Source organism: Peromyscus californicus, unplaced genomic scaffold, assembly GCF_007827085.1.
Source record: "Peromyscus californicus insignis strain IS unplaced genomic scaffold, ASM782708v3 Scaffold_15__1_contigs__length_86483966, whole genome shotgun sequence".
Classification (NCBI taxonomy): domain Eukaryota; kingdom Metazoa; phylum Chordata; class Mammalia; order Rodentia; family Cricetidae; genus Peromyscus; species Peromyscus californicus.
This window is the reverse complement of record NW_026294447.1, coordinates 49172299-49188984: the sequence shown is the minus strand read 5'-3', so window position 1 is coordinate 49188984 and position 16686 is coordinate 49172299. Positions and strand designations below refer to the sequence as shown.

General features: G+C 46.4%; 1 protein-coding gene across 6 annotated transcripts in view; it reads left to right on the top strand.

The window, feature by feature from the left end:
* Positions 1 to 16686, top strand: part of Ttc7b (tetratricopeptide repeat domain 7B) — a 216825-nt gene that overhangs the window by 169833 nt on the left and 30306 nt on the right. For 3 of the 6 annotated variants that reach the window (XM_052738767.1, XM_052738768.1, XM_052738771.1), the window contains 2 exons: positions 4792 to 4842; positions 12796 to 12936. In XM_052738767.1, coding sequence (XP_052594727.1) covers positions 4792 to 4842; positions 12796 to 12936 — 192 coding nt within the window. Of the gene's footprint in view, positions 1 to 2097; positions 2260 to 4791; positions 4843 to 12795; positions 12937 to 16686 lie in introns of all 6 variants that reach the window. The other 3 variants (XM_052738769.1, XM_052738770.1, XM_052738772.1) reach the window with 2 other exon arrangements.

Sequence of the window (16686 nt, the reverse complement as noted above, 5' to 3'; positions counted from 1 at the left end):
GAAGCTTCACCTTGAAGGGGAAACGAGGCCTCTGTTTCTTTAGTCTGGTTCCCTCTGAGGTATCTGGCAGCATGATTACCTTAGTCACACACCTTTATGGATGGACTTTCTACCTCAGCTGCCCATAGATTTTATCTGTTCCTCTCATTTTTATTTCATTAAACAGAACTTGCAATTCAAATTGCAAAGCTAACTCCAGGTGTGCCATGGAGAAGCTCACCTCCATCACCATCACTCTCTTCCTGAAAACAGCATCTCTGTTTACCTTCCGAACAAGTACATGCATTATTTCCTGCCCCTCACAGGAGCAGTCACTCTGTGTGTGCACCACAGTCCGCTGTCCTTCACCTCCCGGCACATCCCTAGACAGCGTCCTCATTCTGTTTCAGAACTCTGAACGGCTCCATGACCCCGTGTTTTACATTCTGGATTCTCACCCAGCCAGCGCTATCTCAGGCGTTTTTCTTCCTTGGCTCATGTGGTGCTGGTGGAGGCTAGCTAATTTTAACATCCACTGTATCACTGCTTATTCAGTAAAGATGGGCTACAGAGAAGAGAAAAATGGAAGGTCAGCGCGACTTTAGTCTAACCGGAGTAGCTCTGAAATCAGATTCTGTCTGGGAGAACCAAGCTGACAGGTGGCAGTGTGTTTTCAGTCCACGCCATGCCCGATGCCTATTCCCCTAAATCCCAGGGCATCTGACATAAGCAAAGTCACACAATGCTGACATCAGAGAGAGGCCATGGGCTAAAGCAATAGCAGCTTTCCATTGTCTTGATCCTGCTACTCTGGGGCACAGGGCAGAAGCCCCCGCCACACACAGACTCCCTTGAGAAGCTGTAGTTGTCTTGGTCTACATTTTGTTTTTCCTCTAGAATTTAAATGTACCAGATTAGAGATACTAAGATAATGAATTCCCATCACTAAGTTATACATTTGTGCATATATGTAAATATATATATGAATGATAAGAACTTTTAGAAATATAAACCATAAATCCTGATTGTTCCTGGACGTTACACAGTGTAGACTCCGTGTTCTCGATTCCAGAAGTTGTTGAGGAACAGAAATCGAGTTTTCCACCTCTGAAATTATCCACGTGCGGATCTCTGAAAGAACATGAGGGCTATTCGCATACATAAGCTCTGGCCCAACCACATCCACCACAGCTAGCAGAGTGGAGTTGAGCTTTGTTAAGCAGACAGGTACTACGTTAGAGAGCCCATTAGAGAACATGAAATCCTTCTCTTGTCCCCTGACCTCATTGCTCCCATTAGTAGGCCCCAGCCAGTGGAGGGACAGTGTTGAAGCTCTGAGTCATTGTCTTTTCTTTGGAAAAAGTCCTGAAATAAAAGGGGGGAAAATGTTTTTCTTTCTTTTGCCTTTGAAATAGGATGTAGGGCAAGGGGGCTTATCTTTAATCATTGGTCAATTTTACCAGACATCTATCCAAAGCAAAATAGCTTTTAACCTGAACGTCTGATGCATTTTGTTGGGGAAGGTTTCTGGTTGCAGCTGTGGTGGTCTTTGCGTCACCCCAAAATCCCCTCCCACTGCTGTCAGGCCTGAGGGCTGCAGTACAAGCTTCCTTTCCAGAGGGCCAACCATTGCACACAGCAAGAGACCACCCAAAAAGCTTACATTCCATTGTCACAGACTGGGACCATGACATGTCATCTCACTAAGCCCCCTGCACACTGGGAAACTTGAGTTTTCAAGTGAAGATTATATAAGTGCTTCTTAGAAAAACCAATCTGTGGACGGTCAGGAAGGGAGGGGTTTCGAGCAGAAGGCCCTGCATGCTGTAGGTTAAAGATGGATGTTTTCAGTGGATCACTGCTGAATCTGCCCAGGGAAATCAGAGTTATTTTTACTCCGTAATGTTGTAGAACAATTAAGTAGCCAGTGGAAAACAGATTTGTTTTCTTGGAAAAGCACTTGTATCCTGTTCAAGTAGAGGGGTGACTGTATCACGTGACCTCCTTTTCTTTGCAGCTTATGTGAGTATATTAAAAGCTAGTTTATTTTTTCTTTGTGTTTCTAAAAGTTGTTGGGTTTTTTTGCTTTCATTTTTTTTTCTCTCTTTCACTTTTTAGTGTCAGACTCCTCCTCCTCCTCTTCTCTCTCAAGAACCGAGTCTCCTCTCCACCTGTTTGTGTCTTCTCCTCTTCATTCTCATCCCAAACCTGACATCTTTGTGTGGCCCCCTGCTGCTCATTCATTCAGTGACTCAGGTCCCCACCGGGAACCTTCACTCTGTAAACATGGTTTTTTTCCTTTCTTCTTAGATGCCCTTCATTTGCTTGGTGTGTTGTTTCCTGATAATCTTCCAACTGATAAGCTGGCTAGGAAACCCCATCAAATGTGTCAGGGAGAGATTTTTCTTATTTGAAAATCCAGAACTGTTGGGGACAGAAGGAAAGCCAAGGCTGCAGACAGTGACCACATTCCAACCTCCGCTGAATGAGATGGGGTCCCAAGCCAAACAAGTGAAGCTTTTCAGAGTGTCCCTTCTAGTTCCTGGGTCCTTCAGTGCTTTCCTGGAGCAGGCATAAAGGTAGGGAAGCAAAGTCAAGGGCTGAGGAGATGGCTCTGTTGACACAGTGCTTGAGACAGAAGCAAGAAGACCTCAGTTTGGTTCCCAGCACCCACCTGAAGGCAGGGCACAGCACGGAGCATCTGTGATCCCAGGGCTGGAGAGACAGGGCCAGTCCGGTTGCTGAGGCTCAGGGTCGAGCCAGCCTTCCTGTTTGATGAGTTCCAAACCAGGGCAAGACCTTGTCTTAAAAAATCAAGGTAGGCACCTGGCATGGTGGCCCAAAGGGTGTGATGCACACCTTTAATCCTTGGGAGACAGAGGCAGGCAGGTCTAGAGGCAGAGCTTGAGGCCAGCCTGGTTACAAAGCAAGTTCTGGGTGAGCCAGGGCTACTTAGTGAGACCCTGTCTCAAAAGAAAACCAAGAGAGACACCTCACCTGAAATTATCTCTGCCCCGGACAAACACGTGCACGCGTGTATCCTCACACACATGTATAGGCACACACACAAAAGAAAAGGCAAGCTATAATATTTTGCCAATAATTTCATCCTAAAAAGTCTGTATTTCAGTTTGGAAGTTAATTAATTCCAACTGCATATAACAGTGAAAGCCATAATCTAAAGATGGCATTCGCCTGCCTGTCAACATCGAATAGAAAGCTCTTAGAGCTCTGCTCCCGGAAGCTTCCCCTCTGAGGCCAGTGCCAGCAGGTCACAGAGCACATTTGAGACATGGTGTTGGAAGCCGGTTTTCACTTGTAAAGAAGGAAGATACAGGGTCTCTATCATGAAAGTGTGTAGTGACTGAACAGCATCTTTGCCTAATCTTGCTTTTATGTAATACAGAAATTTTGAAAGTTTGAAACTTTAGGGAGTTCCAGGACTCGTCAGTTTAAAAAAAAAAAATCCCATATTAAAATGAAACACCCTGGTTGGTGAAGTCCTTAAAAGAGACCTAAATACGGTGCTCACCGGGAGAGCCCGTCCTTGCTTTCCTCCGCTCGTTTGTTTGACGTTCGCTCTCCTGCCAGCAGTGCCGCAGATTTAATCTGCATCTGTGATTTATAAGGCTCATCTTTGTTCCAAATGCTGTTACATGCTGAACAAAAGCCGTAACAGGGCTGCTGCCAGGAAGAGCCACTTTGTCTAGTGGCTTTACTGGCGGGTGCTGTTCTCTAAGCCTCTGTACAGGACAGGAACAAAGGGTCATCCAAAGTCACGTTCACACCAGCAGTGACTCTTGACCTCACTCATCTGCATACGACATATTCCCAGCTCTGCTTTCAAGGCAACCGCAATTCTGTGAAAGATAAAGGTGATATTTATAAACTGTTTATGTTATCTTTTCATCTACCTCAGAGCAGCATTTTCCCTTAATACAGTGCCTGGGGGCAATTGCCAACTTTGATTTTTCAAGGGGAAAAAATGTTTTTTCTCTTACATTGGCTTTTGTTGAGTTTGTTGTCTTAAATGAGATCCTGTGGTTCTAGAATAATGTTATATGTTTTCACTGCCCACTGTTTGCCCAACAAACCCACCAGCTTGTGCACCCTGCCAGTGTTTACCATCCTGGGAGTCTTGAGTTTCTTCTGAAGTTCTGGCTCTTACAGTGACCCTTCAAATCAAACTAATTAGTAAATTGTTGGAGCATTGAGCACCCACTGGGCTTCCTGCTAAATGTGACATGTCACAAACAGTATTCTGTGGTTATTCTGAGTGAAGCCATGAGCCATTGTCCCATCCTCAGGGAGAGCCTAGCTAGTAACCAGCTGTCCCAAGGATCTTTCTTTTTTGCAGATGCAACTTGTTAGTATAAGAAATAAAACCACTGATAGTTTCTTGACCTAATTGTAAAGAATTCCAATCAACTTTCCTAGCAATGAACACCAGCCCAGCCCTGCACTTTGATGGACAGAGGGTTGGAGTTAATGTGTGGGGAGATCCAAAACCTGCTGGTTTCATTGTTTTCCCCTTCCTTTTGGAATTTCCTGCTTTGGAAACAAAACACATGGCATGAACTGGTCAGTTTCCATGTGCCTGGTGAACATGTCAGTGTGGACGGGGATGTCTGATTGGCCTTTCTTTACTTTAAAACAAGAGTCATTGTTAGTGGAAAAATAAAATCTGATTCGAGCCAGCCAGACTTAGAGTTGGAAGGTTATTAGAACCTTCTTTGCTTTCTTAGCTTTAATTTTGAGTTTTCAACTGTTTTGTTTCTTGGTTTTAATTTTGGTTTGATCTGTTGTCCCAAGGCAACTCTCCAGAAGCACACTTTCATGGCTTCCCCTCCCTCTTTTCAGTTAGTAAGTAGCCTTCCAATCTGTTAACCCTGGGAGGGTCTCCAGAGTCACACCTCCCCGACTGTCGAATGTGTACTGTGGGTTTTGAGGGGTGCGAATGTTGGGATGGTGTGATCATCTCTCACTGCTACCTGCTTGCCTGCTCTGCCACCTGGGGCACAGTCCTTGAGACTCCAGGACATAAACAGAGCCGCAGCCTGAGGCAGTGCTGCTGTGAGGACTACAGAGGAAGGCAGGCAGGAAGAGCACAGAGAGCAGATGAGAAGTGCCTCTGTGACTCCCAGCCCTCCACCTGGATCTGGAGAGATGGCTCAGCAGTTAAGGGTACTTCCTGCTCTTCCAGAGTGAGCACTCAGTAGCAAATCAGGTGGCTCACAGTGGCCTGTAGCACCAGCTCCAAAGGCTCTGATGCCCTCTTCTGGCCTCAGTAGTCATAGTAACATGTGGCCACCATCTAGTATACACACACACACACACACACACACACACACACACAAATAAAAAGCAATCCATAATAGGAAACAGGTACATTTTGGTTTTGTACATTTTAATGTAATGAAAAACAGGTATTTTCATTACATTAAAGCTAGCCATAAAAAGATTTACCACCCCACCCCTTTAACCCTAGGCTTCTCTGAGAAAGTTTAAATCTGATTTTTCAAAAACTAGACTTAAACCTCCAACAGAGACTTGTTACACTTATACAAAAGACTTTAATACTCTTCATAAGGTACATCCAGGTCCCTGAGAAGAGCCAATCCTGCAGAGGAAGATTCCTCCTCATCTGTAAAAATGTGAAGTAGTGCTATAATTACACACACCTGTGTGATTTGGTAGTGATTGATCCTGAGCTTAAGGCCCATCCACGTGCCTGGAGATGTCACCCTGGAAGCAGGGACTCTCCCGATGGAACATCTGGAAGAGACTGGCTGGGCCAGGGCTCCCTCCACACTCAGGGGCTCTAGCAGTTGCTCTTGGAGAGGAAGAGGTGGATGGAGTTTCATTCCCCTCTCCATGAAATAAAATAAACAAGGCTGACTGGGACTCTTGGCTCCAACTTTCCGATGACTGATTGTGAAGGCTGCTGCTCTGTTTGGGAGTAAATCCCCTGGAGAGGAGAATAAACAGAATAATGAGAGAGCGTAGTCTAAAATCGGATGGGAGGAGAGTGCAAGACAGAAATGGCTTTTTACTTTCCATCATGACTAGTGATAATTTCACACACTCAGACGTTGATGAATATTACAGTCTGGTAGTGTATAGCCAAATGGCATATTTTAACTGTTTCTCATTAATAAAATAGATTTTTAAAAAAAAAAATATATGTATGAGAACATTAGTGATATCCCCCACTATTTTTGAGAAGTTTATTTGATAGATACAATCTTTTTCAAATATAACCTTTCTTTGCTATTTATGTTTAGTCAGTATTAATTTAACATAATTTTCCTTAATTGGTTCTTTGGTGCCTTTCTCTAAACAAGGCTGAATGAGATTGTAAGCAATTGGCAAGTCAGTATAGAAGTGGATGTCCAGACAGGGCAACACTAGGCCTGGCAGGTGTTCCCCATGATGCCCCAGGAACGAGTATCCATGCCAGGCTCAGAACAGCCTCCCCAGGCCGAGTGAGTGTGCCGCGGGGTGGGTAAGCCTCCAAGCAAGCATCTGCCCACTGTAGTCCTCCAGAAGGTACTGTCTCCAACCAGAGCCACCAGTGTGGCACACCCTGACAGCTGGCATCCCTGCATGCTTGTGAATGGCTTCCCTTCATGCTTCTGTGTGGCTACTTGGCCCACCAGCCTTGGCACCTCTGCTTCAGCCTCGCATGCCCCCTGGAGATGACATAGCCCTGTCTCTCCCTGCCTCATGGGCTCCTGTTCCAAAGCTCTCCCCCGGAAAGAGCTTCCCCTTCTCAGGAGAAGACGTTTTGTCTTTGTCGACTGATTGAGACTATGTTAAATGGCTGGAAAGCTGAGTCATCTTGGAGCTGTGGGTGTGGTCATCCTAATCTGTTCTTCACTCAGGATAAAATGGAAGTTCTACTGAGAACAGTGGCCTAAGTTTGTTAGAGGAACCCAGTGGGAGGCAGCAGCTGTCCACTAAGCTGCTGTTGCCTGGCCTTGCTGTCACACTGATAGACATGCCACAGAGAGGGGAGATGGTGATGCCCACAGATAAGGAAGATGTATGATAACACAGTGGGAGAGCCACTACCTCAGAAAGGGCAGACAGGCCAATCTTAACCCCCGAGGACTATGGGGAGAGAACCAAAACTGTCACTGTCACGCAAATGTACAGATGATATGCTTGATTTGGAGGCTGAACTAGGAGTGGCCTCTCTCATGGCTTCTTCCTCCAAAAATTGAGAGCTGTTGCTAATTTCATCAGGACAGTGGAGGAGGCAGGTGTGGAGATGAGCAGGCCACCACTGCCAGCTGGCTGCAGAGTTGGGCAGACCCATTGCCAGGCCCTGCCTTAAGAGACAGGCTTCCAGCCAGGCAGTGGTGGCGCACGCCTTTAATCCCAGCACTCGGGAGGCAGAGGCAGGTGAATCTCTGTGAGTTCGAGGCCAGCCCGGTCTACAGAGCGAGATCCAGGAAAGGCACCAAAACTACACAGAGAAACCCTGTCTCGAAAAACAAAAAATCAAAAACCAAAAAAAAAAAAAAAGAGAGACAGGCTTCCCTGTTAAAATGAGAATTCTCTAAGCAGGCTGACTGGCAGAATGCTTAGTCATTCAGATTGCTGTTGAGAACTCAGGGTCTTCAGGGGAAAACAAAAAACAAAGGACTGCTTTCTCTCCTTTCTCTGATTGTTTTAGGAGCACAGCTTCTAGGTGATGGACAGCGAATAAAGTCTATTGACAGATAACATTGAATCGTTAGGGAACAGAGGCAAATGAGATCTGAGCTCCAACAGCAAGTGATTGCTACACACCAGATGCCTGAGTGGTTTGGTTTCTTTTCAGAAGAGATATGAGGGAGGCAGGTATGGGCTGCAGGAGCAAGGGGCAGAAAGAATGTGATGAGAGGGGTGTGGCAGCGACATGCCCCATCCCTCTCCCACATTCAGATGAAATAACCCAGGTAATCCTCCAGGGCTGGGCACAAAGAGCTGCCCAAATCCTGGCAATATGTGTCCTGTGTGTCTACTGCTGTCTCTCTTTTGGTGAAGGATGTTTCTCACATGTAACACGACAACTGTCAATTGCTCCTAGCTCTGGGATAAGCACCAGGTCACTAGGTAGATGAAGGTTTTATCTTCTCCATGCTGAGAAGACACAAGAAGAGAAAGGAATTGCAGGCTTCTTGTAACTACAGCCGCTTTTCTAGTCCCACCAGACAAAGAGGGGGCCAGAAGAGAAATGTGTGCCCTTCACTCAGGGCCTCTATTTGTGAAAGCGCAGGGTGACCACACCTAAGTAAGCCTCCTAATTTTACCTAACAATGTTGTTGCCTCTTGGGTCCCTTTGATAATGAACTCTGGTGGCTCTAAGAAGAGCTCAGATCTGTATGAAACCAACACAGGCATCTCTTTCCTTAGGTGCAAAGGAGCTTGGCCAAGGCTTCGGCTGAAAAGCAATTGAAGCCAGCCCTTGCCAGTGTCCCCCTTATGGCAGGGTTTCTGAAGCAGCTCTCCATGTGATAGGAAAGCTCAGGAGGAGTTCAGAGGCTGGGTATGTCCACCAGAGGTCTTGGTTCTCCACCATGCAGAAAGGTCTTTCCACCCTTGTTCCTGGCCTCCTCCTTCCCAAGGTGGACTAGCTGAACCTAGAAGAAGCCCTGGGTTAGGAACCAGGACAGTTCTTCAGGTGGCCCTTAGCCTTTTTTATCAGGTGTCCCAGACAGCCTTTTCATGGCAGGAGGATAACAAAATACATGGGCCAAGAAAATTCAGGTTGCCCAGTTTCAAGGCATTTTACCCTTTGGACCATTTGAGCAGTTAGCTCACAAACCTTGGGCCAGCTTTTAGGGAATAGTCTCGCCTGCCTCCGTCAGCTCCAGTTGAGCTGAACCTGCAGTGACTTTTCCCAGCCGCTGTGTCCTAAGGGAAAAGAAGCTTTATCTCCTTGCAGGGCATGGCAGCTGCAGCACACACACTGTGCTCCCTGGGTCACAGCAGTGATACGTGCTGCTCAAGTTAGTGTGATAAATAAGAGATGCGGAGCAGCCCGGGCACGTTGCCTGGCTCATCTGTTGAACCTGATAATGTGGAAACATCTCTCCAGAGTCTTGGGTTTCAAGTTGGAAATATGTCCTTTAGTCTTCCTTCGGATTCCTTTTCCAAGACTCTGGCTCCATTTTTCCCCTGGGTCACGCACAATGTGCATTTGCTTTGGTGAGAAAAGAAGAGCTCCTTAAAAACAGATGGCTGAGGCCGGGCGGTGGTGGCGCACGCCTTTAATCCCAGCACTCGGGAGGCAGAGCCAGGCGGATATCTGTGAGTTCGAGGCCAGCCTGGGCTACCAAGTGAGTTCCAGGAGAGGCACAAAGCTACACAGAGAAACCCTGTCTCGAAAAACCAAAAAAAAAAACAGATGGCTGAGCACCAGCATTTCTGACTGTGTGCCCACATAAGTCACAACCACATACATACTCCCACTCACCATTTCAGTTCTACTCAACAGGCTGCCATTTTGCTGTGCTGTTAGCTGTTCCTCCAAATTCTAACCCAGTGGAAGACTTACTTATTACATCTTTGCAAAGAACAGTAGATGCTAACTACTGTGTACTTTGGCCACTATTGTTTGTTGTCTGCTATAAAAAGCCTCTGAATTCTCTCATATCTCGATTTCATCACTGCAAGGCTTTCTGCCCGTGTGATACATGTAACAAGGAATTGACTGAGAACAGCAAGGGATTCCTGATCGCCCTCTCCATCTGCTCTCTTCAGTGGTTTAGTGGCAGTAGAGGAAGAGAGTCACTAAATGACATCAGTCTTTAATTCTGTGCCTGAGATTTCTAGAAGTATGACAGATACAGTGAAAAAGCCCTTGGAAGCAATGAAGGTTAGAGCCTTCCATCCATTAGGAAGAACGGAGCACACTCATGTGTATCTTCTCAGTGCCACATAGTCTGTGGCCATACCACTCTGAACATACACAATCTCTTCTGGATGTCATAGAGAGATATGTCTGTCCACACTATTATTTATTCTACAAACACCTACTCAGTATCTAGAATTGGCAGGGCATTGTGTAATGACTTGAAAAAACCAGAACAGAAGACATCTTGCTGTCTTTTAGAACCACACAGTCAAGTAAGGAAGGCCAGTTCCTCCACTTTGAAGCCTGTTGTCTGCACAGTGATAATGGCACTTGTGTGGAAGCTCTGAGGACTCAAGATATCTCTTACTGCAGAGACAGTAGGAGGTTCGCTGCAGCCTTCCTGCAGGAGGTAGCCCTATGGCTGCATGTAGAGGTTGGGGTTAAAACCAGACACTATTTGCATCCTGGTTTTACCACCAACTGGCTGTATGGCTTTGAGTGGTTACATGACACTTCAAGTCTCAATTCTGTCTCTTCAACAGTGCAAAATGCTATCCACGGAGCCTAAAATGTAACACGTTCTGTAAAACTGATCACCACCACTGTCATCAGCACCATCAACATCACTATCATCATCATCATCATCACTTGCCATATCTTAATTCAGAGTGAAATGTATTGTTACACTAAACATTAATTCTGTCACATTATAGATATTGCAAAGAAAAATAATTTGGGCAGGAGTTCAGTAAGAACCATGTAGTCCCTTCCTTGAGCAAAAGACAAAATAACTTATCCCAAAATCAACATTAGCTCCTCCAAAAGCCACAGATTCTTTAGCAAGGGATCCGTAGATTGTGGGACAAAGTTTGCACAGTTTTTCTATAGCCACAGTGCATTATTATCCTTAAATAATTAAATAAGTGAACATGTTGAGCATGGTTTAGTTCCTAGTGTGGAAATATCAGTAGACAAAGCCCAATAAATCTCTTCGGAGTCTTCATAATTTTCTAGCATCTAAAGGGGTCTGAGAACCTCTTCCAGAGACCTCTAAACCACTGAGAGACACTGTCTCAAAACACAAAGTAGACACTCTAGGAGTGACAGCCAAGGTTGTCCCTTGGCTCTGCACACTCACTTATACATGTTCATATGCACCAGCACACACATGAACATGTACATACACACATAAAAGGTTACAACAAACTACAAGCAAAAATACCTGTAGCAGCTGAACTATTTTGCTATTTATATTAAAAATAATAGCTCTAGACATACTTTATCTAGAGCAGGGTAGATTCCGAGCCAGGCCTCAGGGTTTCCCCTATGAAGTATCATCGTCCCATCAGTTTCCTCATTCTTGAGCAGCAGCTTTCTCTGGAGAACACCGAGGGCCCTCCTGGGGCTGCTGTCCTCTCCAGAGCCCTCCAAAGCCTGTCTGCCTAGGTTTTATCCATGGGAGGTAGAATGGTTTTCCTTCCGTAGATTTTGGATTCTGTCCACCAAACCCCATCAAAAACCTGAGCATACTTAGAAGAATCCATCTTTCTACCTCGTTGAAACAGTTAAACAATATGGATGGCCAGCTATTGAGGTCATACCTCCTTTTTGTTTTGTTTTTGTTTTTTGAGACAGTCTTACTATCTAGCCCAGGCTAGACTTAAACTCACAGTCCTGTCTCAGCTTTCTGAGTGCTGGTTTTAGAGGCATGAAACACTGTGCACAGCTTACCAAGCCTCTTAAAATAAGTAGCCTATGAATAATAATAGTAATGATAATAATAGTAATAATGTGACTAAGTAATAGAACATCCAAAAGCCCAACTGAGATATTTTTTACATTCACAATTTTATGTTACCCAATATATAATGAACTAAATTTATTTGCATAGTGAGCATTAGTCTTTACATGCTTTTTTCATGTTGTAAATTTCATGAGTTGATAGTTGTTACCGCTAACAATGTTGCAATGTTTGTCTCCATGCTGAACTTCCTGATAAATGATAAATTAAGAAAGTTGTAGGTGAATATATATATATACATATATATATGGTGAATATATATACATACACACACACACACACACATATATATATATATATATATATATATATATATATATGAGTAGTTCTAAGTTAAAATAATAAGAGAACCTTCCCCTCAATTCCGAGCCATGCCTCTAAGACTGAATGTTGGAAAGAAGTTGACTAAAGGAACAGTATGCTCCTGGTTAAGGATATGCTCTCTAGTCATCAGGCTCCCGCTCCATTTTTGGTTCATACACCACACCTATGCCTTTGCCTGGCACATGTGCCCAATAGTCTTTCAAGAACACAGGGTTTAGAAAATAGGTGTGTGTTGAAGCTCAAGCATCCAGGCTGCCCTCCGCCACTCCAGTGTCAGTCTTACAACAGGCATCTGCTGTATACAGAGCAAGCATGTACTTTCTCCAGTGCTTCGTCAAGCCGTAGAACTTGATTCTCCATCCATGGTGCTGCACTAATTAACAGGAAGTTGGACTGTCTTGAGAATGGCCAGCCATCTACTCTAGATACTACACCAGGAAACAAGCATGGCCTTCCTCTGCTGCACCCACACACTTACTTGGTTTTGGCCCTAACAGAGGGTGCTGTGTAACATCCCCTTGTAGTCCATCACTGATGCTGTTGTGTGTCGAGCTGTGCTCCCTTCCTGCCCCAGCACTCACATCATGCCAGGCTGAGCTCCTGGAGAGTGCTTAGCATAGCATGTGCCCTGTGTGTTGACTAAAGGAACAGCTGGACAGAGGGTGAAACTAAAGGCCTGGGCCATCTTGGTTGGCCCTGGTTTCTTTAAGAACAATAACTCGCATCCTGGGGAAGGCGTGTGTATGTTTGTACTCATGTCTGTGTTTGGGAGGGGGTCATTAGTTAGGTATTCGGTTTGTGGTCCCCCCTCTAACTCCTAACGTAGTCTTGAAACCTCCCACAGGCTCTGTCCATGCCACATCAGTAGCAGCCTCAAGAGTGGAGCAAGCGTTGTCAGAAGTGGCCTCATCTCTGCAGAGCAGTGCCCCCAAGCAGGGCCCACTGCATCCCTGGATGACACTGGCACAGATCTGGCTCCATGCAGGTATGGCTGTCACTTAGCCCCTGATCCCATGGGCCTCTTCATCCACCCTTCCTTTCCCACAGCCTGCTGCTGACCCGGAGGCTGCTGTCTTCTGCAGGCACATTCAACAGTTTAGCCCGGAACCCCTCAGCCTTTGGGAGAACTGAAACCTTTTGTGCTATTACCTCTGTACAGGGACCGTGAGCTCCCCTGCATTTCCTCATCTCTCCTCAGTGACTGCACTTGACCCAGAGTAGGCATTCAGTAACAAATTTGCAGGATGGGGGTTTGTACTATAGAGGGGCCAGTGTTGCACCCCCATGCTGTCCCCATAGGTGACAGAGTGAATTCCACCTGTACTCTTTCCTGGCTGGGTAGAATCCAGCTCTGCCTTTCCTCTCAGCCTCAATTACTCATCTGCATGGTAGGGCTAGAATAGCACCTGTCTCCCAGAGTCAAGGAACACAGAGCTTGTTCTCACCGTTCACTCTCCGAGTCTCCAGGCAATGGGATAGGAAGCATTAACGGCACAGATGCCTTTATCAAAGCCAAGGCAGGGCAGTGTGTCTGGTGTCCCCACTTCCCTCCAAAGGCAGGCCTGGTGACCTGCAGAGTGGGAAACAGTAGCAGCAGCCCCTGGTCTGGAAACCGACCCCAAGGAAATATGATCCGCTATGCCCTGCTTTCATGTGGCAGTCGCTGGCTGCACAAGGCTGCCCACAGCTGCAAATCCCAGAGTTAAGTAAGGTTGACAACCCATCTCACCTGGTGAGCTCCCAAGGCACTGATGGCTGTTAGTGTATATGCACAGTTCTATTTCTGCCAAAAGTCACCTGTCTATCAAGTTTTACCACTTCATCTGCATGACCCTGGTGGACCCTTCTCAGGCTCATCACCACCAGGGAGCATGCTCAGAGCACAAGTGTCACTAGCAAGGGTGTCCATTCTACTCATGCCGTCCTTCTCTGGGCCAGTTGTGTGGTGTCCTACCTCGTGTGTCCGTCGCCATTAGCAGACATGCACGTGTGAAGGCTTAGCTGATCTACCTGGCTTTGCCAGCCGCGGACCAGCCCATCTGCATCGTCTGTGTCAGCATCCTTAATGGACCCCTGACAACTGCTGTAAATTAACCAATTATCTTCTGCTAAGCACAAAAGAAGACTGACTCATGCCTGTGTATGTGATTGTCCTCCTCCACCCACTCCCTAAAGAGGTCAAGACAGGCTGCCTCTGAGAGCCAGGGCCCAGCAGGAAGGCCACTTGCCAGCTTTCTCCAGAACAGCCCAGTCCCTGCACAGGAGTCTGAGACTGTCTTGCTCAGTCACCTGTATGGACAGTGACCTCAGAGGATAGAGAGGGACAGACTGCTGTTTAATGACCAGACCAGGAAAGCCTGGCTGGACATACAGGGCTGGCACAGGTCACAGCTGTCTTCCATGGACTTGAAGGCTAGTTTTTGAAGAGCACATAGTCAGGCTTGCATGGGAAGCTCTTCTGCCCACTGAACCACCCTCCTTAAAACACTTAAAGCTGGGCCTACAAAATGCCAGAAAGTTTGGCCTAGAGGGTATTGGCGTCTCATCCCACCCTACAGCACCCCTGCCACCACTCAGTTGTCCAGGGCTGTTGCCCCTGTTTGCATGGCCCTCCGTGGCTCCTGGGAAGGAAATTGTATGGCTCTTACTAGAATAGTGAAGAATTCAATGACAAAGACTGCATTCAGAGCAACTTTTCAGTTTCGTTGTGTTGCCGTGCCTCAGAATAATGGCCTCCTTACTAGTTGATGGGTGTGGCTCTAACATTCCGCAGGTTACTGGGATGGAACTATGGAAAGCAGATGCTAATCTCGCCTTCTAGCCTCTGGGCAGATGTACATGAGTTCATGCAGTGAGTACAGTGTGTCATGTGGGTGGATGAAGCCAAGGAGAGCCCCTCAGCATTTGTGCACTGTCGACTCCTTCGGTACCTGCATATCCTTACCGGAGTGACTGGGAGTGACTGTCGAAGGAGTGTGGGGTTCACCCTGCATGGCTTGTGCTTGCCTGCTGAGAAGTACAATAAATCACCTCCCTTTTGACAGTTCATGGAGACCAAGTAACATCATCGTCAGCTCTAACAACTCCAGATCCCATACGTTCTGCAGGGTTTAGAGAACCAGTCAGGGCCTGACTCCCAGAGCTGTTTCTGGGATGTTTGTGGGCCTGCTCTTACCTGCTTGGTTTTCCTGGTGAACTGAGAGTAGTGGACCTCATGACAGGAGCCTGTGGTGGAGGCGGCCCTGGATTTGAATCTCTCAGGAAAGAAAGATCTCTCTGAGACAATATTAGGTTCCAGCGTCTGTTTCCAGGTTTCTGGGCTATATTTCTGACAGCAAGAGAACTGTGAGCATGAAATATGAGCCTCCAGAACAGGCTGGCTGGGGCATGAAATGAGCGATGCTTGATTATAGAGGGCCTTCTCTTCCTGGGTTGGGAGTGCTCCCTCCCCTCGCCACCCTGTCCTTCATCTTGGAAGCCCTGACCCCAGGGCCACAGACCTTCACTAGGACTCCTGGTAGCCAACACAGCCTGGGCTGTGCATGCGTGTTCTTTGGTTGTTCAGACCAATGACACAAATTTATTTGAGTAACTTCAGGTAACACACTGGCATGGTACACACTGAACAGGTGGGAAAGATGAAAAATGGAAAGGCTCCCCTTGTCCCTGTGCCTCGGTTACCTGCTGAGACACTGATGCTAGTTCTGGAACCTTCCAGAGGTTTAGCCGTTCTGTGCCCTCTCCCCATGCCCTCTTCCAGTGTCTAGGAGATCACTGTGTGTCAGTCTATGTAGTGCTGACTTACACTTCTCACAGATGCGTGATGCTTCCTTGGTGGGAAGCATCATGGTGTCAGCAGTACACTGTGGATTAGTGTCTTCAGCATTTCTCATGCTTTGCCAATGCAGACAGCATTTCAGTAAGTATACTTGCATGTGTTGTTCTGTCTGTAAGGTCAACTTCAAAGAGTGGATCGATAGGTCAAGCGGTGTACGCTCTTTAATTTGGATAAATGTAATCATGTGACCTCCCACAGAGCTTACCAATTTCTATTCCAGTCAGCAGCATATGACAGTATTTTCTTATCTCCTTGCCAATACCATGCATTCTCAAAACCATGGATCTTTGCCACTTGGATGCATGAAATCTGTTTTCATTGGCTGCTCATGGCTTTTGCCCACTTATCTTCTTAGGTATCAGCATCTCCTTTCCACTCATAAAGCACTTATTATGTGTTGAGGAAATTTGCTTGTGTGTGTGTGTGTGTGTGTGTGTGTGTGTACACAGACAATGGTGCACATGTAAGCATGCACATAGAAGCTAGAGGACAACCTTGGCTATCATTCTACATATAGTGGCTACCTTGTTGTGTGTTTGTTTATTTAAGGTAGGGTTCTTCACAAAGCTGGAACTCACCGAGTTAGGCTAACTGACCAGAGAATTCCAGGGATCTACCTTTTTCTGCCTCCATGCTGGGATGCTACCAGCATGCTATCATGTCTGGCTTTTCATGCGAGTTCTGAGGATTAAACTCAGGCTTATAAGACAAACACTCCCAACTGAGCCGTCTCCCCAGTCCTTCTGCTGTCTTTGTATTTGCCCCCACGCCCGAGGATCACACTTCATCATCTTCTCTTACAGCATGTGAACTTCCCATGGTACTTAGAAAGCAGCTCCCAGTTTCTGCTTTTTTCCTGAAAGTACCAAGAATCTTATGGCATCATTTGTTGTCGGT